This window comes from Eubalaena glacialis, chromosome 4, assembly GCF_028564815.1.
Source record: "Eubalaena glacialis isolate mEubGla1 chromosome 4, mEubGla1.1.hap2.+ XY, whole genome shotgun sequence".
Lineage (NCBI taxonomy): Eukaryota > Metazoa > Chordata > Mammalia > Artiodactyla > Balaenidae > Eubalaena > Eubalaena glacialis.
In genome coordinates, this window is record NC_083719.1 from 168,008,275 (window position 1) to 168,032,754 (window position 24,480).

Below are 24,480 nucleotides of genomic sequence, written 5' to 3' on the forward strand. Positions count from 1 at the left end.
GCCAATCAAATACCATTTTGTTGAAACTTAATGTAGTATGCTGTCAGGGTACCTAATCTTAGGTATTTTTGAAGAACCATCTTCAAAATGACTTTTCAAAATGAAAATATACATCTTCATTCATAAAGACTTCCAGACATCAGTGCTCAAAAAATAAAATACTGCTATTTTAAAACTATCAAAAAATAAAATACTGCTATTTTAAAACTAAGCCACAGAATAGTTACACTTAATAATAATTTGGATAAAAACTGTACATTATACATTCTTGTTTTAATTCTGAATGATCTACAGAACTGTGTTCTAATTACGAAGCAAAAGCTAAGCAAAGATAGGTGATGAAATACCTTAAGAGATGTTTATTGTCTATAAGCACTTTCAGATAATCTGCCAGTTTCTTCTGCATGAGTGCAAGATAAAGCCAAGCTCTGCCCCTTCCCACAGCTGTCCTGGAATTCAAACAGAGAATCAAACTATTATGGCATAACAATAATAACAACAAAAAACAAAGGGAAAAAAACCAACTTAGCCAAGGAGAAACACATGTTCACGCATACACATGCTTGTGAATGCAGAGAACGCTGTAATAGAGCTGCCCTGGGGGCTGGGGGAGCGCACTGTCTGGGAAGGCTGAGGAAATGGCTCACTGCATTCTTTTGGGTACTGTTTGAAGTCTGTATCATGGGCATGTATTCTGCACCCACCCCCCAAAAAAAATAGAAAAAAAAATTTAAGCCACAAACATCTGATTTCTGGAACAAATACAATCAGATAAAACTTTGCATGTATTCATAAAATTTCACAGGTAGCCAGGAAATACCAGGTTAGATTGTATAATGGATAAATTTTCTTTCAAAAGACGAATATAGAACGTAGTTGTTAAAGGGGTGAAGTCTCACAAGATTTCTAGGGCATTAGCTCAAAGGTACAATTTTATTTCTGATGTGGTAAAATACACATAACATAAAGTTTACCACCTTACCCATTTTTAACTGTACTGTTCAGTACTGTTAGGTACATTCACATTGTTGTGCAACCAATCTCAAAGGTGTGATTTTGAAAAGATCTGTTTTAAACATTAAAAGAAAAAAAAAGGCCTCCCAATTGTAGACCTAACATTATTTAAGGAAAAAAAGATCCTGTTCAAAGCAGGGTAACTGCATTTGTAACACCCAAGAGAGTATTAGAGGTACTGCTGTAATCAATATCAGCCTCAAAGGGTCAGAGGGCACCCAACTTAATCAATACAAAAGACTGGATTCCCCCCTTCTCCCTTCAATAAATGATGTAAAGCCAGAGTAAAAAAGAAAGGAAATAAAGTAGGAAAAAAAAAGATATCTGATGTTGGCATGATAGGAAAAATGGACACTGACATGGGTTGCTTGGTGGGAGTGCAAACTGGTACAATTCTTCTAGCAGGCAATTTAATGACAGCAGGTTATCAAAATTCTACATCTAGTAATATAAGGAAATAATTTAGGAGGTACACAAAGACGTATGTTTGGGGATGGTCACCACTGCACCGTTGGGATAATGAGAATTTGAAGACAACCAAAAAGCGCAAAGTGGGAGAAGCTATACAAAAATGATGTGGATGACTATCATGGCAAAAGGTTTAAAATCTAACATTAAATGGGAAAAAAAGCTACAAAACAGTACGTACAATTTAATACTTGATTTTTTTCCCCAGTTCCCCACCTCTGTACAATATACTGCTCTTAGTTTAGGTTCACTTCCAAAACATTTTTATGCATATGAAAATAAATATAAATTCTATTTTTCTCTCCTTTTTACAAAAGAATTAGTATGCTATATATGCCGTTCTGCAACTTGCTTATTTCACTGAATATCTGTCATTTTGAAATTCTTTCCAGACACAGGGAATTTTTCTTTCATTTTTTCATAGCTTTAGAGTGTTTCAGTATTGGACTGCACTATAATTTATTTAGCTGGTTTTTATCTAGGCTGTTTCTAATCTTCCGCTGTTACAAGTAATGCTGCAACAGGTATTTCTGTACATGTATCATTTTCATGTGTTAGATCTACGAGATAAAACTCCTAGAAGTGGAATTGCTGGGTCAAAGGGTAGATGTATTGGTGGTTTTCGTGGATAGTGCCAAACTGTCTTCCATGAGAAGCAGTGCAATAATGAGGTCACTGGGGGAGGTGGAGGGGAATAAAAATAGAATCTTATCTATTTGTCTGTCCAACTATGCACTGAAAGGATCTAGAAGGATACTGACCAAGATATTAATTGTAGTTTTTTTTTCTGAGTAGTAAGCTAACAGAAGTGCCTTGTTTCTTAATTAAAAGTTATGTAATAAGAAAAAAAGGTTGTTTTTTTTGTTATTTTGTTTTTCTAGAATTTATTTATTTTTGGTTGTGTTGGGTCCTTGTTGCTGCGCGCGGGCTTTCTTTAGTTGCGGTGAAGGGGGGTTACTCTTCGTTGCGGTGCACGTGCTTCTCATTGTGGTGGCTTCTCTTGTTGCAGAGCACTGGCTCTAGGCATGTGCGCTTCAGTAGTTGTGGCGCACGGGCTTCGTTGCTCCGCGGCATGTGGGATCTTCCCAGAACAGGGATCGAACCCATGTTTCCTGCATTGGCAGGTGGATTCTTAACCACTGCGCCACCAGGGAAGTCCCCAAAAAGGTTGTTTTTAATTTTCAAAAAAGAGAGAGACAAGCTTTGTCTGTTGTCTGGGTTTAAGTGCCAATCTTAAGTGTAATCTTATTCAGTGTGTAACAGTATGTTTAATAATAAACCATGACATGAAAACAATGAAATATTTTGGGTGATAGGCCATCCTGTAAAAGATATTTTTATCTCAATTAGAAAAGGACATTAAACTCTAGAGAGATGTCTCTCAGGATGCAAAGTTCGTCCTGCAAGTTTCAAACCACCTTAGAGCAAATAGTCTCTACCCTCAAAAAAAATTCTGGTCATAACTTCCAAAATACTGCAGAAATTTTAGAACTTTTGTTACTATTTAATGAAATAGTAAAAACACTGCAGCTCTTTATAGAGCAAAGCAGTAGCCTTTTCTCACATGGCTCCCAACAAGGCTACTCCTCCAGAGGCATCAAGAGGAGGGAGCTACTGTGTATTTCCTTTTTGGCAGACAGAGGGAGGATTTTGGTACTTAAGCTAGTTACTTGTTTAGCATCCACAGGGAACAGAAGCAGTGAGTTTAGCTGACAATAAGCTCTTTGTTAGCACAACGAGACTTCAAAAATGCCTCCCGTGCCTAAGTGGAAATAGCCTGAGTGCAGGAGGAGGGAGAGCCCTGCTCCATTCAACCAGGCCGCCCAGGGACACAGTCTAGTGCTGTACTCTTGAGGGAGTGAGCTCACTGGAAGGGAATGGACAATAGGACCACATAAAGAACAAGTGAAGGGACTTCCCTGGTGGCGCAGTGGTTAAGAATCTGCCTCCCAATGCAGGGGACACGGGTTCGATCCCTGGTCCGGGAAGATCCCACATGCCACGGAGCAACGAAGGCTGTGTGCCACAACTACTGAGCCTGCGCTCTAGAACTCGCGAGCCACAGTTACTGAAGCCTGCGTGCCTAGAGCCCATGCTCTGCAACAAGAGAAGCCACTGCAGTGAGAAGCCCGCACACTGCAATGAAGACCCAAAGCCGCCAAAAATAAATAAATAAATTAAAAAAAAAAAAAAAAGAACTGAAGAAACAAGGCAGAAGACGTAGGAGGCTCATGAGGGGGTCACCAAATAAACATATGAAAGGTTGTCGCCTGCTAAAGGTTTTCACCTTAGGTGGTATAGGCCCAGAGGGATGAACCAGGGACAAAGACAGAAGGCTTAAGTCCTATGAATGCACAGGGGTCAGCAACGATGGAGTTTAGTGGGATTTAGAGGGTTTCAGAGGCCAGCAGACCTGTGTTTTCTTCCTGGTTCCACCACTCCCTTGCTGAGGGACTTTGAGCAAGTTACTTAACTACTCTGAGTCTCAGTTTCTGCACTTGTAGATGGGGACACCAACAGCTTAGTTCCCAGGGATTTGTGGAGGATAAAATGAGATAATGAAATGTCCTTAGCACAATGCCTGGCACATGGCAGGCCCTTAGTTAATGGTGGTGGCTATTATTATTATCTGAAAATGGAATAAGCTGGCTCTGCAGGAGAATGTCAAACAGAGGCTGGACAGTTGAGTCCCCTGTAAAAGACTCTGCCGGGAAAACTTTTGCATTGGCCTAAGGATCTCCAGGGCCCTTTCTAAATGCAGATTCCACGATACGCCTTTTTGTGTTCCATTCAGTTTTTTTTTTTTTTAAAACCTCTGCAATTATTAGTTTATTAGTATCATCCAGGACTCAGATGTTCAGTATTCTTCCTGAAATTACATAAAACAAATGCAAATGGAAAGAATCCAAGTCAAAATTATATAACAAAACAGCTCTCCATCACAAAAGCGTGTAAAATTACAAGAACGCTATTTTAAAACACTGGCACTTTAAGAGAATGATAATCTCAAAAACCACAAAATTGCCAAATTGTTCCCTAAACTGTTAGGCAGATAAACATATGACCCCTATACTTAGGGATCCCAAGGGCAAACCCAGATAAAGCAAACGATTCATTAGTGCCAGCCTTTCCACAAATGTCTCTTGTCCTGGAATCTAAAATCTGTTCCAAACTATATTATTCAGAAAACTGCCCAGGTGCATCTGTGAGTCTTTTTTTTTTTTTTTAACATCTTTATTGGAGTATAATTGCTTTATAATGGTGTGTTAGTTTCTGCTTTATAACAAAGTGAATCAGCTATACATATACATATATCCCCATATCTCCTCCCTCTTGCATCTCCCTCCCACCCTCCCTATCCCACCCCTCTAGGTGGTCACAAAGCACCCAGGTGCATCTGAAGCAGCAATTCCAGCAGTGTAACAACTCCTTTTCCTCCTGTAACTGCTCTTTGGGTGACAACACCTTTTCACTATTTGACCTTGTATGACAAGCAGAAATCATTGTCCCCATTTTAAAGAAAAGGAAACTGAGGCTCAGAGAGGGGCAAATTTTCTCAAGCTTATGTGGAGAATGAGTGGCAGAGCTGGGACTAAAGTCTAAGTAGAGTGTAGCTTTTGCTACAATTTGTTCTAAATTAGAAAACGCTTTATCAGCAAGGAATAGAGAAATTGATAAATACAAGGAAGTTTTCTTAAAACATCAAATCGATGTAACTACTTCTCACTCACTTTAATTCTGGCAGATTTCTGACACTAGTGGCTATATCTGACGCTTCTGGACAAAGTTTCTCCACCAGCTCCAAAGGACCAAAGAAAGATTTATTTTGGCCAATAAAACTCTTCTTAACTAAAAGGGAAAACAGAAGTGTTATTCATAAGAACAGGTTGCAAAATGTCTTCAGGGTCCCACAGTCTCTCTCCCAAAAGCTGAATGAATGCTGTGGAGCTGCACTGCTTACTCCTTCTGATTCAGTCTTGGGGACTGGGAGAGGTCAGGTACCAAATGAGCTCTCCCTTTCTCTAATGAAAGGGTTTCTCTGATATACCCACTAGGTTCTTTCTTTCAAGTATTTATTGACCATTAAATAAAACAAGTGCTCAAATGATCACCTGTGAAATCCTTGCCCTTTCTCCCTCCTATGCCAAAGTCAATTCTTGATTTCAAATCATCACCACCATGATGCCAAAGTCAATTCTTGATTTCAAATCATCACCACCATCCCTCATCTGAACTGCTGCAATAATCTCCTAATGGGTTTCCCTGCTCCTAATACCGTCACCTCCCCACCTTTCTAATCTGTCCTCCACAAAGCTGGAAGTTCTTTTAAAAATGTAAGTTAGATCTTGTTTTCCCCTTGCTGAAAATCCTCTAAATACTCTTAGAATAAAATCCAGCTCCTCACCTGACCTATAAAGGCCTACGTGATCCAGCCCATCCCAACTGCCCTGACCTCACCTCCTCCTTCTCAGCATGCCTCAGTTACCAGGTGTCTTCCTGAAACCAAGGTTGGTCCCACTCAGGACTTTGCACCTGTTTTGTTCTGTCTTTCTAGGAAGGCTCTTGCCCCAAACATTTGCAAGGTTGACTCCTTCCTCTCTTTTAGGTCTCAGCTCCCATTTCACCTCCCCAGAAAGACCTTTGCCTCTCACCCTAGTTGAAAGGTTTTTCCCTTGATTCTCTATCATTTAACCTATTTTGCGTCCCTGAATTTGTAGCATTTTGTAATTATGTTTGCTTCTGAGTTTGTTGTCTGTCTCCTCTTCTAGAACTGTGCTGTCCAAGGTAGTCACTAGCCACAAGTGCTACTGAAATGTAGCCAGTGCAACTGAGATGTGCTGTAAGTGTAAAACACACGGTGGATCTTTAAGCCTCAGTGTAAAAAAGAATGCAAAATATCTCATTAGTAAGGTTTATACTGATTATATGTGTCAAAATGATAATATTTTGGCTATATTGGGATAAATTACTAAAAGTAATTTCATCTGTTTCTTTTCGTTTTTTTTAAACGTGTCTACTAGAACATTAGAAATTACACATGTGGCTTGCATGGCATTTCTATTGGACAGCGCTGCTCTAGAATGTCGTGTCTTGTGGGCAGGGACCTTGTTTGTCTTGTGTACTGTTTGTCTTGTGTGCACAAGAACAACACCAGCACCCAGAACAAGGTTTGGCATTGATGATGCTGGGAAACAGCTAGCCCAAATTTTTCAAGCCCCCGACCCCGCCCTCAGGCTCACCTTTCAGCCCATGTTTGAGGCAGTGCTCCATCACTACAAAGAACTGCTGCAAGGGGGCATGGTCTGCATCCAGGCTGCGGCCCAGGCTCAGGGCAGACTGGAGCAAGACCCTGATGCTGAGTTTCATCATGTGCATCAGGTTGACACGCTCCTCCATCATCTGGCACTTGGAAGCTGGAGGACAGAAGCGGGGACAGCTTCGTTAGTGGACTGAGTGTAGCCCGGGGTGAGGAAGCTGGACGCGGAACAATGGAGGGAAGACCGGCCAGGCGGTCTGCTCGGAGCGCGGACGTGCGGGTTAAGTGGAGATCGCAGCCAACCGGGCCCTGACCCCGGGAGGTCACAGCCCCATGTGGGCGGCGGGGGCCGTGGGTCAGACTCTAGAGGCCTCTCCCAGGTAGCTCAGCGCGTTGCTACGGCGACGACCTTACCAAGACTCACCGCGAACGGTTTCTCCCACGCCCCCATTCCATTTTTGACTAATGGAAAGGCGCAAACTCCAGGAAGCCCTGCCCCAAGCTAGAAGGCTTGCTGGGAAAGTGTTCCACCCCCTCTCGTTCCTATTGGAGGAGTCCAGCTCGAGGCCACGCCCATGGAGCTCACGGGCGCCATTTTGACTTTTCAGCCAGGACGGAGGTAGCGGCTTCCGCGCTTGGTTGGGTTGGTCCGCACACCGGCCCCAGGGCTTTCTGAGCCGGTTGTTTTGCCTGATAGTGCCAGCCGGAGCCTTCGGGGAAGCATCAGTTCCTCAGTAATGGACTCAAATTTTCGTTGTTACCCATCTTTCGTCCACAATTAGTGGACAATTACGAGTTTTACACTTCTTTTGTAAATAAAACCGTTAGAATAAAATGAACTCAGCTGCTTTTCAACTCCATTAACCTTGTCACTTTGAGAGTAAAAGTTTGTAGTCAATATCAGATATCCATGACAAATTCTTACCAAGTGTCATCTCAAGCCCAGGAAACTGTCACTCGAGAAATTAAAAATATAGACCCCAAACTATAAGCTACTCCAGGCAGGAAAAATACCCCGGGCCAGCGCGCCCCTCTCTCCGCACCTGCGCCATCGTTCGGTCTTTTAAATGGATTGGGGTGGGGTGGGGTGGGGATCTTATTGTTTTAGTTTGCAGTTGTTCATTACAGATGTTAAGCAGCTTTTCATGTTCGTCTCCTAGTATTCCTTCTATGAATTGCCTGTTAAATCTTTTAACTTTCTTGATTTGTTTGCCTTTGTTTTATTGGTCCGTATATTCTGGATATTAATCCTTTGTCTACCTGCTTTATTTCATGGGCAGTAAATAATATGGACATGTAAATAGTTAAAAGAGCATATATATGTGTAGCTAAATCGAAAAGAATGATATTATGACTGAATTTATAATACAGGTATTAAGTAAATATGGTTGAGACTAGAGACAGCCTGGGACTGAAAATTCTAAATTCTCATCAAAACCCAAGAGGACAGCTGCTGGGAAAGAAAAATCGGTCTAAACCTTTCATCTTGATGTGGAAAAAGAAAAATGGACTTTAAGTAAAGCATTTGGGTGGGAGTGGTATAATTAGTTTTAAATTTTGAGAGAATCCTATGTATTACATTTATAAATTTGAAAAGTTTAATGAAATGGATGATAGGCAAAGGGAATAGAAAATGTAAAACCCCATCAAGAAGAGGGAGAAATCCTGAATAGACCAATAACCACAGAAGCAATTTGTAAAGATTTATTCTTAAAGAAGATACCAATCCCCGGTCTAAAAACGAAGTCTAGTGTTGCTCGAATGGGAATACGTATGCAGGAAGTCCTACAGAGGGCTAGGCAGGCCCAGATATTTTAAGGAAGAACCGCAATTCACTCCTTGTCCCATATCTTACTCGTTTTTAAAAAATAAACTTATTTATTTATTCATTTATTTAATTTTTGGGTGCATTGGGTCTTCGCTGCTGGACGCGGGTTCTCTAGTTTCTGAGAGTGGGGGCTACTCTTTGTTGCGGTGTGCGGGCTTCTCATTGCAGTGCCTTCTCTTGTTGCGGAGCATGGGCTCTAGGCACGTGGGCTTCAGTAGCTGTGGCACATGGGCTTCAGTAGTTGTGGCTCATGGGCTCTAGAGCGCAGGCTCAGTAGTTGTGGCGCACGGGCTTAGTTGCTCTGTAGCATGTGGGATCTTCCCGGACCAGGGCGCGAACCCGTGTCCTCTGCATTGGCAGGCGGATTCTTAACCACTGTGCCACAAGGGAAGCCCCCATATCTTCCTCTTGATGCACTGACCTGGGGTGCAGAAAGTCTCACACACCAAATGGAGGTGAAACCTCCTTTGATGATTAATCAAGTCACCCAAAACATGATTAATCAAGTCACCCAAAACAGTCTCTCATTGCTTTGTTGAACTTAGTTAAACTTGGTCTTGGGAGAGAGGGTTGGTCTCCAGCCCTCTGCTGGGTATCCTGAATTTAGAGAGTTAAAAAAAAATTTCCCCCACAAATATGAATATATATAATTGTTTTCAGTCAGTCTCAATACTCATCCCTTGGATGTGCCATTAACTTGATGGACATGTTCAATAAATTAAATAAGCCAAACTGCAGCTCCAAGTTTTTGATGAAAATGGATTTCAAGTACATGTAAACTAACTTTTTAAAAATTAATTAATTAATTAATTTTGGCCATATGGGACTTAGTTCCCTGACTAGGGATCAAACCCGTGTCCCCTGCAGTGGAAGTGTGCAGTCCCAACCACTGGACAGCCAGGGAATTCCCTAAACTAACTCTTTGTCAAAAAATATTGTACTGGCAAGGTGTAATGAAATAAGCAATGTTTAGATATCCCCAACCATTTTGAGTGTTCTGAGTTAAACAAAGTGAAAGAATTACAAGGCATAATTATCATCTGATAAATCTTGATAAAGCCTTTTTTGGGGAACTTCCCAGAGGTAGAGAAATTTCTTTAATGTGACTAGGTTGCATCCTTTTGCAAGTAAGGTGATTTTCATTTGAACAAAATGAATATTTGAACAAAAATGAACAAAATTTTTTTTTGGACATTAGATCAATGTGATTTGGGGCATATAACTTAGAAGGAGTTCAGAGACTTGAACAACATCACTATAACAAAACTGTCCATTTCATACCTGAGTCACTTTGCTGTACAGCAGAAATTAACACAACATTGTAAATCAACTATACTTCAATAAAACTTAAAAAAATGTTTGGTAGAATTTACCAATGGGAAAAAAAACCCCATCCATTTCCATTTCTTATTTATATGAGCCAGATTTCTCAAGGATCACATCTATAAAAAATCAAAAAATAGGAATAAAATTGATTCTGAGTCCTATCACATTTTATCAGTAAATATATATATTCATCTACAAGTACATGCTAAAGAAAAAACCAACACCAGCTCATGAAGAGAATTCCAAGAAAAATTTATGTATAATTACTTATAAAATTATATTTATATTCCTTTAATCAACTTAGCATTACTAATAATTCTAATGGTAATTCGTTCCAGAAGAAAAAAAAATTTTTTTTAATTTATTTATTTTATTTATTTATTTTTGGCTGCATTGGGTCTTTGTTGCTGAGTACCGGCTTTCTCTAGTTGTGGCAAGAGGGGGCTATTCTTCGTTGCGGTGCGTGAGCTTCTCATTGCGGTGGCTTCTCTTGTTGCAGAGCATGGGGTCTAGGCCCGCAGGCTTCAGCAGTTGTGGCTCGTGGGCTCTAGAGCACAGGCTCAGTAGTTTTGGTGCATGGGCTTAGTTGCTCGTGGCATGTGGGATCTTCCCGGACCAGGGCTGCCTACATTGGCAGGCGGAGTCTTAACCACTGCGCCACCAGGGAGGCCCAAGAAAAAATATTTTATACACTCAGCTTTAGTCACAAGAAAAGTTTATTACATTTTAATTAATTTACATATTTTTTTCTGAGATGTATGATAGGATGACCAATAAAAAAATTTAAAACATATGTAAGTGGATTGGAAATTCAAGTCCAAGGAATAAAAGGGAAAAATGTAAAATTTTCAAATATTAATTAACTTGTTATTTATTTTTAAGATGGATGGTAGTGTTATCAAATCATTAAGGTATTTATATACCACTTGATACACTTAAAAGAATGATATCATGGTTTTATTTTAAAAAGTCAATTTTACAATAAACCAGAAAATGTATTCTAAACTTTAAAATTATGATGAAGAATTTTATGTATCAACTTTAAAAGCTGAAGTTTTTTTTTTTAGGGGGTCATGTGAACAAAAAATGTGAAGACTAGTGCTTAAGGCAGTGGCTCCTACCATCGTTCCTGGGAACACAGCAGTGTTCTGCAGCCATCTCATCCATCCCCTGGTTGGGTTAGTCACCTATTCCCATTTGAGCTCAATTTAGGGTCATGGAAAATTGGAGCTGGAAGGCTCTTTAAGCTGTTTCATCTCTCAATTTTATTAGCTTTGTGACCTTGGCTAAGCTATTCACATCTCTAAGCTTTGTTAATAATAGTTCAACACAACACATAGAATGTCACAAAATTCTACACTTATTGAATTGCCAAGTAAATGGTCTGATCAGGGATCTCGACCTTGACTGTTGTAGAAGGGCTGGGCCTGTAACATAAAAGAGTGACCCAGTGAGAGGACAAGCTGGAGAGAACATGCAGCCACCTTTTTGCTGGAGGAATGCTGATTGATCATATGTGCCAGATGGGAGTTTTCAGGAGAAGCTGGTGATCTGGATTTTTATGGAAAACCTGGTAATTGGCTAAAAAAATTTTAAATGCTTATAAAAGCATTTAAGTATAAACTATGCAGGATAGAAAAAAATGCAACTACCAGCCACAAACATCTCAAAGGGCTGCTCTATACCTTTGGTGCAGAGAATAAGTATTCACTTCAGGGAGTGGATTCTACAGACTTTTTTTTTTTTTTGATCGGGTTCTGAATTATAGAGAATTAACTAGATTCTTTATAAATTTGAGTTTTAGTTTTGATTAGCCCTTTGGTGTCTTGAAAGATCTTATAATACAGTATGGTGTTACCCTGTACTGACAAAGAAGAAAACCATTTTACACTTTCCTAATTTTCCGGAATTTTCACTTATCTCAATGGCTAACTTAAGGAGTTCAGCAATGTGAAATGAAAAAGTCATTGTACTTCATTTTGGAAGGAGCAATATCACTTGTGCAGAGGTGCTCTGACACATGGAAAAAAAAATTGCCATGGAAGACAACAGAGAAAGGCATAATACATATCACCTACCTAATGCCAAATATATATCTAAATACTTTTAAAATTAAAGAATGACTTCTTCAGTGAGTTTTGTTATTCATCCTTTAGGACAGGGGTCCCTATCCCCCGGGCCACAGACCGGTACTGGTCTGTGGCCTGTTAGGAAGTGGCCCACACAGCAGGAGGTGAGTGGCGGGTGAGCGAGCGAAGTTTCATCTGTATTTACAGCTGCTCCCCGTCGCTTGCATTACCACCTGAGCCCTGCCTCCTGTCAGATCAGCGGTGGCATTGGATTCTCATAGGAGCACGAACCCTACGGTGAACTGTGTATGCGAGGGATCTAGGTTGCATGCTCCTTATGAGAATCTAATGCCTGATGATCTGAGGCAGTGATGCTAGCACTGGGGAGTGGCTGCAAATACAGATTATCATTAGCAGAGAGGTTTGACTGCACAGAGACCATAATCAATTGCTTGCAGACTCATATCAAAACCCTATCAGTGAGTGGCAAGTGAAGACAAGCTCAGGGCTCCCACTGATTCTGCATTATGGTGAGTTGTATAATTATTTCATTGTATATTACAATGTAATAATAATAGAAATAAAGTGCCCAATAAATGTAATGTGCTTGAATCATCCCGAAACCATTCCCCCCACCTTGCCCCCCCGACCAAGTCTGTGGAAAAATTGTCTTCCATGAAACCGGTCCCTGATGCCAAAAAGGTTGGGGACCACTGCTTTAGGAGGAGGTATTACTTTAAAAAGCACAATGTAGAACCCTGTGTGTGTATACTGTGGTTTGTGTGAAAACTGTGTGTATAGAGATGAAAGCACATGTTACATGCACAGACACTCTGAAATACAATAGGATTGGGGACAGTTTCTGGGAAGGAGGACTTATTCTGCACTGAGTGTCCTTTAGTACAGTTTGCTTTTTGTTTTTGTTTTAACATGTGTATTACCTTTAGAAAAAATACCAAAAAACGAAACAAGATAACTACAGAGAATGCAATCATTGTGGCAAGTTGTGCTACCAGACCCCACGTGGGATAACATTTTAAAACAAGTATTCAAAGTGTTCCACATTCCACGACAGTCCACAGCATTTTCCTTAAACCTGTATCACCAAAAAAAATTTTATCTGGCAAGAGTGCTGCTCACATTCAGTCTCCGCTCCTTCACCACTCTCTCTGAATAATCTCTGTTCTCACTGCTTTTGTAAGCAGATCAATGGAAAAGAGATGAAATGAGCCAGCCCTGACTGGAGTGGTGGCCGCCATCTTCTCCTGACCTGCTTTTCTGAGGCCTCTACAGAGAATGCTACCCAGGGCTCAGTTCCTTTTCCCCATCCCCACTCCTGTCCTACCTGATGGCTTCAAATCTGGGTTACTCTCGGAGACCAGCCACATAGCTCATCCCAGCTGTTCCCCACACTTCTGCCCTCAGTAAGCCATGTTCACAATTTTCGCCAGATTTGAGTGGCAGTTATTTACTTAATATTTTCTTTAAATCGACTAATTAAAAATCCATATGTATATATTACAGCATTTTACTTATAAAATTATTTAAAGGCATCAAGGCATTGAGGTGATGTGACTAAGAGCACAGGCTTGAGAGGCAGCCTGTCTTGGTTCAAGTCCTGGCTCTGCCATTTCTAAGTAACTTTGTCAAATCACTTCTCTTTAATGCAGTTTCCCTCTTTATAAATAGGGTATAATAATGGTACCTACCACGTGGGGCAGGCTACGTGGGCGGAGGCATGAAGTCAACCTCTCCCTCCCATGGCCCTAAGTGACAGCAATTTCCTGCAGGGATGCAGTCCCTACCTGGTTGGGTGGGTGAGAGGCTGCTGCCCAGTGCCTGCCTAATGTGCTGCGGCGCTGCCAGCCTGGGGCAGGCCAGTGCATACCTGGCCCCGCCCTGAGAGTCAGACAGCATAACCCCAACCCTCCCTGGGGCAGCACTGGTCATGCAGTTTGGTCAGGGTGGGGTAGGGAGAAGCCCCAGGGCAGTTCAAGTGGACCAGAGCGGCCGAGAACCTGTCCCAGGAAGACAGTGGAAGATGGGACCACACAAAAGCCTGGCTCCAAGGCCCCCACACATGCTCCTTTGTCCCATCAGACTTCACTTAATACAAATTCAAAGATAAAATTAGTAAGAATTTCTATCATGGGGCACTTCTGAGTACCTGGCCCTGCACAATCACACTGATTAAAGCCTGCATTGATTGCACATCATGAAGCCAGTTCAGCGATCACCCAGGATTATTGTGAAGATTAAATGAACTAATGTATGTACAGACCTAAGACTAATATCTGGCACCTAGGAAGCACAATATAAGTGCTGGGTATTATTTATAGCATTACCATAAATAGAAAACAAGTATTTTTCAAATATGCATTTGTTCAACAAATATTTATTATTCTGTGCTAGGCACAGTTCTAGGCACTGGCACATTTTATTTATCACCAAACAGCTAACATGTATTATTTGCTTACTAAGAAGCCTCCAGAAGACCCCATGCCTTGACTCTCAGGACTGACCACCAATGGTGGGCATACAGTCAAACACCCATTGATGTGTGTAAAGGTAGCGAGCTAGTGGGAACTAGATTCCTGAGTTAAACAGGCTCCTTCGTTACCTTCTAGTCCTACTTTCCATCGCCAAAGAAATATTGTTTTCTATCTCAAGTCAGATTTTAAACTTTACTCATTAATCTTTCTTAACCAATGAAACTGTCACAATTCACTATCCTGGTGCCAGTGCTGACTTCTACATCAAATATACATTGGACAGGATGGAATCAAGAAACCTCAAAGGCAGGGACTTCCCTGGTGGTCCAGCGGTAAAGAATCCGCCTTCCAAGGCAGGGGACGCTGGTTGGATCCCTGGCTGGGGAACTAAGATCCCACATGCTGCGGGACAACTAAGCCCGTATGCCTCAATGAGAGATCCCCCATGCTGCAAACCACAAAGCCCAGGCGCCCTGGAGTCTGCGCGCCACAACTAGAGAGAATCGTGTGCGCCTCAATGAAGATCTCAAGTGCTGCAACTAAGACCTGACGCAGCCAAAAAAATAAATAAAATAAATATTAAAAAAGAGTACTTGTTAAAAAAAAAAAAAAGGAACCTCAAAGGCACACTATAATATAATGCTTCTTAGAGAGCACTCCACAGTCTTTAGTGAACTCTGCCCCACAGCACTTTGTGTGATGAAAATGTTCTCACTGCACAATCCAATACAGTAGCCACTAGCCACGTGTAGACTACTGAGCACTTCAAATGTGGCTGTTGTGACTGAGGAACTGAATTTTTAACATTTAAACATCACATGTGGGTAGTGGCTACTGTACTGGTTGGCACAGCTCTAAATATTTGGCTTTACAGGGCTAAGTCACACTCTAAATATCATAATCATTTAATGTTTCCATTCTCACTCATTTGCTGAAACTCTATTATAGATGACAAAGGCTTAAAAGGACTATAAGAGATCATTGGGTGAACCACAAAGTTCCTATTTAACAGGCTGGGAAATGTGATGACTTTTCTGCATGACACAGCTAGTTGGTTGTAGAGCTCACCTGGAACCCTCACCCCCTTAATTCCGCATTGGTGCTTTGACTCCCCAGTGGGTCGGGATGCGCCGTCAACAACTGGAGGTGTGAGCCAGGATGGCATTTTGAGATTTAAAGCAGAGAACAGTACGGTTTCATTTCTTAAGTAAGTCCTTTAAAAATTAATAAGGACTACCTAAGCTTAAACTCGTACATTTTAAAGTATAAAGTTCACCAGTGAGAATAAGAATGCTGCCTGGGGAACACAACTAGAAGTGAAGTCGCCCCAATCTCAGGCCACCCACGCCCACGTATTTATCTTGGCATGGACACACGATATTAAGAAAACAGACGAATAGTTAGGCGAGTTAACAGGCTGTTTTTTTAACAACCTGTCTAACCGGCTGAGTCGGTTAAGCACCCTTGCCAGCCTGGCTCCCACCGTAATACGGCCACCCGTCCCACAGAAAGATCGTGGGTCGCGCCCGGCCGGAGCCTACCTGCGCGCGCCGCGCCGCCGTCCGCGCCGCCCGCGCCGCCCGCGCCGCCGTCCGCACCGCCCAGCCCAGCGGCCGCGCGCAGCGCGCTACCGCAGCTCGCCGACAGGTTGCCAGTGGCCCTCCGCGCCAGGGTCAGGATGGGCGCCGACCAGCCTTCCGCCGCCGCACGCGGCTTCGCCGCCCTCCGCAGTTCGCCTGGGCCCGGCAGCTGGCTCCGGTCCACGATCTCAAACTCTTCTCCCGGCTCCGGCCCCGGCTCCTGCCCCGCCCGGCACCTGTCTTCCCCGTCGGCCATCTTGGTCTTGTCACGTGGCCCCGGCAGGCAGCGGACTCGGCGCGGGCGGGCGCTTTTGCGCCCTTGTTGCTAGTTTTTCGTGTTCGCGACGGGACTTCCTCTTTACAGCCCTCCTCTCTTTTCTTTCATTTTAAAAAAGCTCGGGAAAGTGCAAATCATAAGAAGCACCCACGTTCTCATCACCTGGGAGGACTTGTTTTCGTGGAAGTTATTCTTGGGCTTTTTCCTTTTGTTGTCGTGCATCCAACCTGGCTTGGGCACAGCCCACATGGCCGTAGTTTTTTTTGTGACACTATTTCCTCTTTTTCATTTTCATTTCATGCTTTACTTCTACTTAGTGATTTTTCTGCAGCAGTTTTCAGAACAAGCCCTAAAAGAGCGGGAAAGGAAACTGTGGGACAGGTGAGGCAGGAAAGCAGGACTTTTTAAAAAAAATAACTAAAATCTACAGCTTGACAGGAAAGAGCACACTGTGGTGGACTGGGAATCAGAAGATCCGGACTCTGCTAGTAATTAGTTAAATGGTGATTATAATAAAAATAATAAAACCAATTAAATAAGGAGCACATGGCAGACGTGAATAATTGTGATGATTATCTGTTACTCAACTATGTGGCTTGGGCCAGACGCTCGCAGCAACTAGAGAAAGCCTGCGCGCAGCAGTGAGGACCCAACACAGCCAAAAAAATAAAAAATAAAAAAAAATAAAAAAAGAATTTAAGTTGCAGATATTTAGAAATCAAAAAATTTTTACATTAAAATTTGGATATTGGCCTTCTCTTGAGACCTAAGAAGTCTTTTGCAACTCAGTATATTCTCTGATGGCAACAAACTGGTGGATTGGATGTTGGCTGCCCTTTTTTAAAAAATTTTTTATTTTTTCAATTAAAAAAAATTTTTTTATCAGAGTGTAGTTGATTTGCAATGTTGTGTTAGTTTCAAGTGTACAACAAAGTGATTTAGTTATATATATATGTATTCTTTTTCAGATTCTTTTCCAATTTAGGTTATTACAGAGTATTGAGTAGACTTCCCTGTGCTATACAGTAGGTCCTTATTGATTATCTATTTTATATATAGTATTGTGTATATATGTTAATTTATTTTGGCTGCATTGGGTCTTCGTTGCTGCATGTGGGCTTTCTCTAGTTGCAGCGAATGGAGGATACTCTTCGTTGTGGTGTGTGGGCTTCGCATTGCGGTGGCTTCTCTTGTTGCAGAGCACCTCTCGGCACGTGGGGCTTCAGTAGTCGCAGCACACCGGCTCAGTAGTTGTGGCTCATGGGCTTAGTTGCTCCGTGGCATATGGGATCTTCCTGGCCCAGGGGTCGAACCCGTGTCCCCTGCATTGGCAGGCAGAGTCTTAACCATCGCGCCACCAGGGAAGTCCCCATAAGTTTGTTTTCTGAGTCTGTGAGTCTGTTTCTATATCATAAATAAGCTCATTTGTATCATTTTTTAAGATTTCACATATAAGTGATATCATATGATATTTGTCTTTGTTTTACTTCAATTAGTATGATAATCTCTAGGTCCATCCATCTTGCTGCAAATGGCATTATTTTATTTTTATGGCTGAGTAATATTCCACTGTATATATGTACCACATCTTCTTTATCCATTCATCTGTTGATGGACATTTAGGTTGCTTCTATGTCTTGGCTGTTGTAAATAGTGCTGCAATGAACACTGGGGCACATGTATCTTTTTGAAGTATGGTTTTCTCCAGGTATATGCCCAGGAGTGGGATTGCTGGATAATATGGAATTGGGTTGGCCAAAAAGTGCCTTCGGTTTTTAAGTAAGAATAAAAGACACTTTTTTCATTTTCACCAAGAACTTTATTGAACAACACATTCACCCGTTTGTTCCACTACCCTCTGCCATTTTTCAGTCAACTTCGTAATTCCATCTTCCCAAAACTTTTATCTTTTTGAGCAAAGAACTGTTCCAGGTACCGTTTACAGTCTTCCAGGGCATTGAAATTTTTTCCATTAAGAGAATTTTGTAAAGACCGAAATAAATGTAAATCCGAAGGTGCAATGTCTGGTGAATACAGCGGATGGATCAGAACTTCCCAGCCAAGATGTGACAGTTTTTGCCTGGTCATCAAAGAAACGTGTGGTCTTCCATTATCCTGATGCAAGATTATGAGTTTTCTGTTGACTAATCCTGGACGCTTTTCGTCGAGTGCTGCTTTCAGTTGGTCTAATTGGGAGCAGTACTTGTTGGAATTAATCGTTTGGTTTTCCAGAAGGAGCTTATAATAGAGGACTCCCTTCCAATCCCACCATATACAAAACATCACCTTCTTTGGATGAAGACCGGCCTTTGGTGTGGTTGGTGGTAGTTTATTTCACTTGCCCCACGATCTCTTCCAATCCACATTATTGTACAGTATCCACTTTTCATCGCCCTTCACAATTTGTTTTAAAAAACAGAACTTTTTCATTATGTTTAAGTAGAGAATTGCATGTGGAAATATGGTCAAGAAGGTTTTTTTCACTTAACTTCTGTGGAACCCAAACATCAAAGTGATTAACATAACCAAGCTGGTGCAAATGATTTTCAATGCTTGATTTGGATATTTTGAGTAGGTAGGCTATCTCCCGCGTGGTATAATGTTGATCTCAATGTCTCGATTTGATCGCTGTCAACTTCAACTGGTCTACCTGACCGTGCAGCATCGTCCAGTGAGAAATCTCCATCATGAAACTTCGCAAACCACTTTTGACATGTTCGATTGTTTCAAATGAAGTTAAAGACAACTAAGTGCTACTAGAGCCATCTTACAGAAAAAACTGAAAGAACATTTTGGCCAACCCAATAGCTCTATTTTTAGTTTTTTAAGGAACCTCCATACTGTTCTCCGTAGTGGCTGTACCAATTTACATTCCCACCAACAGTGTAGGAGGGGGTTCCCTTTTCTCCACACTCTCTCCAGCATTTATTGTTTGTAGATGGCTGCCCTTTTAGAAGCCAGGTTCTTCTGGCATCTTGGTCTAGCTCCTTTAACTAGTTTTTATGATCTGTCTGGTCCCTGGAGGCCAGTTGATTTTTGTGGGGAGAGTGGGGTGGGGAGTGACTGAGGAATTTGTGGGCTTGCTGTTTGAATTTTCACAATGTTTGAGGGGATGCTACTAGTCTTTACTGGAATAGGGTAGACTGGGTATTAGGTAGTCTGGAAGAACTGTCTGGATCCTTCATTACTTTCCAGTGTCGCTGGACAATCATGTAGGTGAAAAGCTTGTTTATAATGATCAGAGGCTGGAATAAAAACGTAAACTTTTTTGGGGGAGTAGTTTTAATATTCTTTCGGGCTAGGTTATGCTGCAGTAACAAATAACCCCCAAATCTTCGTGGTTTAACATAACAGAAGTCTTTTTCTTATCGAGATATTGAATATAGTTCGCTCTGCTATACAGTAAATCATTGTTATTTATCTGTTTTATATATGGTAGTGTGTATCTGTTAATCCCATACTCCTAATTTATCCCTCCCCCCCTGCTTCTCCTGTGGTAACCATAAGTTTGTTTTCTATGTCTGTGAGTCTGTATTTGTTTGTACATAAGTTCATTTGTACTATTTTTTAGATTCCACATATAAGTGGTATCGTATAATATTTGTCTTTCTCTGTCTGACTTACTTCACTTAGTATGATAATCTCTAGGTCCATCCATGTTGCTGCAAACGGCAATATTTCACTCATTTTTATGGCTGAGTAATATTCTATTTCATATATATATATATATCTATATATATATATATATCTATATATATATATATATATCTATCACATCTTCTTTATCCATTCATCTGTTGATGGACACTTAGGTTGCTTCCATGACTTGGCTATTGTAAACAGTCCTGCTATGAATATGGGGTACACGTATCTTTTCAAATTAGAGTTTTTGTCTGTTCTGGATATATGCCCAGAAGAGCATTTTAACAAATGCCTTCTGTGTGGTTGGACCTAGTCCTTTTCTCCTCTCTTCTCAGACTTGTTTCTCGTGTCTTGGATTTCATTGGTCTGCTGCCTCCTGCTGAGTGTGATTCCTTCCTCTGCCCATTGCCATCACTCTCACTTAAAAAAAATATTTTGAAAAAAAAAAAATCTTTTGGAGGATTCTCAGACTCCATCTCTCAAATCAGGCCCTGCCCGTCTATGCCCAGTACCACTGCCTGAGTGGATTCTTGCCTGGTTTGTAGTCACTCTCCAGGACACCTCCTTGTGCCTTGCAGCTTTACCTCCTCCATCTGTTCTAGACACCTCAGCCAAGGACTTCCAAGACCCAGGGCTGATCCTTTCACCTTCCTGCTTTCAAATCTCCCTTTGCTTCCCTGTGGCAGGAGGCTTTGTCTTGTCTATGTGCTGCAGTTGCAGATTACTCATTTTCTCCTTGGTGTGGACTAGAGATTGAGTTATGCAGCATCCCAGGATGTTTGGGTGACGTGCTTGAGACCAAAGTGGTAGCCAAAGAGATGGATCCTCGTGGCTTCATTGGGATTGTGAGTTGGCCTATCAGTAAGGAGCACTTTACTAATTTTGTCTCATATGTATATATTTTGTACACTTTGACTTGCATTTCATAATCTAGGAGAGTTTCACTATCTGGACATTGTTGGTACCCTGGAACCAAGAATGGCCAATTAAGGTCAAATCATTTTTCTGAACAATGCAATATGAAGCACACACCATTGGCTATGGTCTTCTGCCGTAAGTGTTTACCTATAAACAAAACAAGCTTTTAGAACAGCACTGTCTGATAGAACCCTTGGATGTAAGTGTTCTAGATCTGTGCTGTTCTGTATGGTGGCCAGGAGCCATAGGTGGCCACTGAGCACTTGCAATGAAGCTCGTGTGACTGGGTTTTAGGAAACCTAGGGGAGAAAGGAAGAAGGGAGACAGCACCTGTAGTAAACAGTGAGACACTCCCAGAAGGGGCAGCATCCCCTGGACCTGGTGGAACAGGCAACCCTGATGAGACTGGAACTACCTGCTGGAAAGACTTCTTTTTGTCAGTTGGGAACATTTGAATACGGATTGCATATTAGATATTATGGAATTATTGTTAATTTTGTTCAATGTGATAATGGGTTGTGGGTATGCCCGAAAACGCCTTTATTTTTTAGAGCTGATTTAGAGTATCAAGTGGTAACACCTCATGATGTCTGTAATTTACTTTAAAATACTTCAGCACAAGAAAATATTTGGTGCAAACATGGCAAGATCTTGACAGTTTTGAAATCTAGGTAATGAGTGTAGGAGAGTTATTATGTATTCTCTCTACTTTTCTGAATGTCTGACTTTTCATAATAAAAAGTAAAAAGATATATAAAAAAGTGAATCCATATGAAATAGAAGCCAATGTTTCATAAAGACTGAAAAATCCTAGGGAGTTCCATGGTGGTCCAGTGGTTAGGACTCAGCGCTTTCACTGCCGAGGAGCCGGGTTCAATCCCTGGTCGGGGAACTAAGATCCCGCAAGCCGCACAGTGTGGCCACAAAACAAAAGAACTGAAAAATCCTCACAAAAGGCTTGATTGAGATTTTATTTTGAATAATGAAAACAAAAATAAGTTAACTTTATCATATATTTATCAAAATTTAGAATGTGTTTGCAACCATGTGCTATTTTTATAATGAGTAAAGAATGAATAAGTACTAACGTTTTTTGCACAATTTTTCTGAAGAAAATCACATTATATAGCTTTATTCATTTCACATCTGACTCACAGTGGAGTCAGAAAGAGGGTCCAAAAATATTTAGGCTTCATATTTTTTCTCAAGGCCTCTTTAATCCTGTGATAGATAAACCATACCTTATTTTGGCTACCTTTTCATTTTATTTGTATCTCTTTTCATGTAGCTAGTACTCAAGCTAGTTGGCCCAAAGTGGAAAAGTAATTATCCCATTCACCATGCTATCGTCCTTCTAGATATTTTTGTGGGATGTCTCATAGGAAAAAACAAGCTATTTTGCAATATTATTACTCTATGTTTGAGCCCATCTAAGCTCACTCTTCACTTTTAATATGTTCTAAATTTACTATTTTTTTCAGCCATTCTGTTTTGAAGCTCCTGTTGGATCAGCAGCATTGGTTTTCTTTTCTGCCGATCTTATGTGTCAGTGGCTTTGTGTGGGATTGGGTGGGACTTGAGCATCACTTTTGTTTACTCTGTGAATTCTTGCATCGTGTGCAGATTTACGGCTTCACTGTACAATTGATTTGCATTGTAGACATCTGACACTCAGCTAGAGACTGGCTAGCCATTGGCCCAGTACATGAGGTTTGATGCTTTGGGGTTCAGCAGGAAATGAGCTTTGAGTAGGGATGGATTTTATAAGTGGTAGTATATTTTATAAGTGATAATATTAATATACTCATTAGTGAATATTTTAACATTACCAAGACTTCTGCTTCTCTGAATGGCCTTGTAACTGCAGGGACTTGGGTAAAATATCCTCAGATGATGAGTTTAGAACTGTAGAACTTGTTGTGGTGGTTGGTTAAAACTGAATGGGATGTAGGTGCTGTTGCTGAGATGGCATCAAAGTATGGCAGTTGAAAGGGTAACCAACTGAAAGGAAAACTCAGTTTTCCTACTCACAATACTTCTGACACTAACTGCCCAGAGTTAGTGCAGATCCCACAGGGTAAGGGCTCAGTCCTACAAGACTGTTCCCTCAATTCAGATGCCAATCTAGGCCTCCAGTGAACTGAGTCCCCCTAAGACTGATATCATCATTAATGTACAAACTCAGGTTGTTTCTCCAGGGCAAGATGAGCTAACAGACCCCCAAGCCATGGACCACCTGGCTAGAGAATTTCAAACTGGAGACATCCTGACCCCTGAATTTACGATTAAGAAATGTCACAAGACGATGATTAATCCCAGCTTCTTTGTTCTTCCCCTTCAAAAACACCCCCAACTCAAAGATCAGGTTGGAGTGGATCTGAGGCTTGTCTCCCACTCCCATGCTTGATGCCCTGCAAATAAACCCTTACTTTGCTGCAAACACCTGCTGTCGGAGTTTGGCTTTCTGTGCTGTGGGCATAAGAGCCCTTGCTTAGTGACACAGGTACTTCTGACTGACTGGCTATAAATAGGCAGTTCCCACAACCCCCTCCTCAGGTTTCATAACTTGCTAGAATGACGGAACTGAGGAAAATGCCTAACTTAACTATTACTGTTTATGGTAAAGATATAACTCAGAAACAGCCAAATGGAAGAGATGCATAGGGCAAGGTATGTGGGAAGGGGTTTGGAGCTTCCTTGCCCTCTCTGGGTGCATTACTCTGTCAGCACCTTGATGTGAACCCTATTGTTTAGGGTTTTAATGAAGGTTCAATTACATGATTGATTATTGACCATAGGTGATTGAACTCAATCTCCAGCTCCTTCCCCCTCCCAGGAGGCGGGGGTGGGGTGGGCATGAAAGTTCCAACTCTCTAATCACAGGGTTAGTTCTTCTGGCAACCAGCCCTTATCCTCTAAGGGTCACCTCATTAACATAAACTCAGGTATGTTTGAAAGGGGCTTATTAGGAATAACAAAAGATGCTCCCGTCTCTCTTTCATTCAGGAAATTACACGAGTTTTAAGAGCTCTGTGCTGGGAACCAGGAGCAGAGATCAAATATAACTTTCTTATTATGTATCACAGTTATTTTATGAAAATAATCTTGTATTAATTAAAAATAGATAGCTCACTTATAAAAAAGTTAACCTGAGCATTTGCATAATGAATTTGCATAATGTGTCCCTAAGGGAGAGAGCCCTCATTATGTCAATGAGTGACCTGTCCTTTCCCTGCTTGGCACCTTGCAGTCACCATGGAACAGTGGAGAGAATCTTGAGTGCAGCCCAGCTCATGCTTTCGGAGGAAATACCAAGGGCCAGAAAGGTGGGCTTTAAAGCGCCTGCCAGGGACTTCAAAAACAATGGACTTTCTGTTTTGGTAACATTTTTCCATAACAGATCATATAAATTTACCTAGTACTCTCCCCTGCCCCACATTTTATTATGAAAAAATTTAAACATAGAGTACGTATAACACTTACCATGTCTATGTATTTATCCCTGTGTCCATCCATTAATCCATCTTATTTTTTGATGTACTTTAAAGGAGATTCCAGATCCTAATACTTAAAAAACCTTTTTATCTAGAAATAATTTCGATCTTAAGA

At 41.3% G+C, this 24,480-nt stretch overlaps 1 protein-coding gene across 4 annotated transcripts in view; it reads right to left on the reverse strand.

Annotated features, from left to right (window-relative positions):
* Window positions 1–16,290, reverse strand: part of RUFY1 (RUN and FYVE domain containing 1) — a 57,370-nt gene extending 41,080 nt beyond the window's left edge. Inside the window, exons 1-4 of one of the 4 annotated variants that reach the window (XM_061190080.1) lie at window positions 15,996–16,287; window positions 6,723–6,896; window positions 5,214–5,331; window positions 348–449 (exon numbers count right to left, since the gene is read on the reverse strand). In XM_061190080.1, the coding sequence (XP_061046063.1) occupies window positions 348–449; window positions 5,214–5,331; window positions 6,723–6,882 (380 nt within the window). In that variant the 5' untranslated portion in view covers window positions 6,883–6,896; window positions 15,996–16,287. Of the gene's footprint in view, window positions 1–347; window positions 450–5,213; window positions 5,332–6,722; window positions 6,897–7,153; window positions 7,171–15,995 lie in introns of those variants that run through there. The other 3 variants (XM_061190079.1, XM_061190078.1, XM_061190081.1) reach the window with 3 other exon arrangements.
* Between the last annotated feature and the right edge of the window lie 8,190 nt (window positions 16,291–24,480).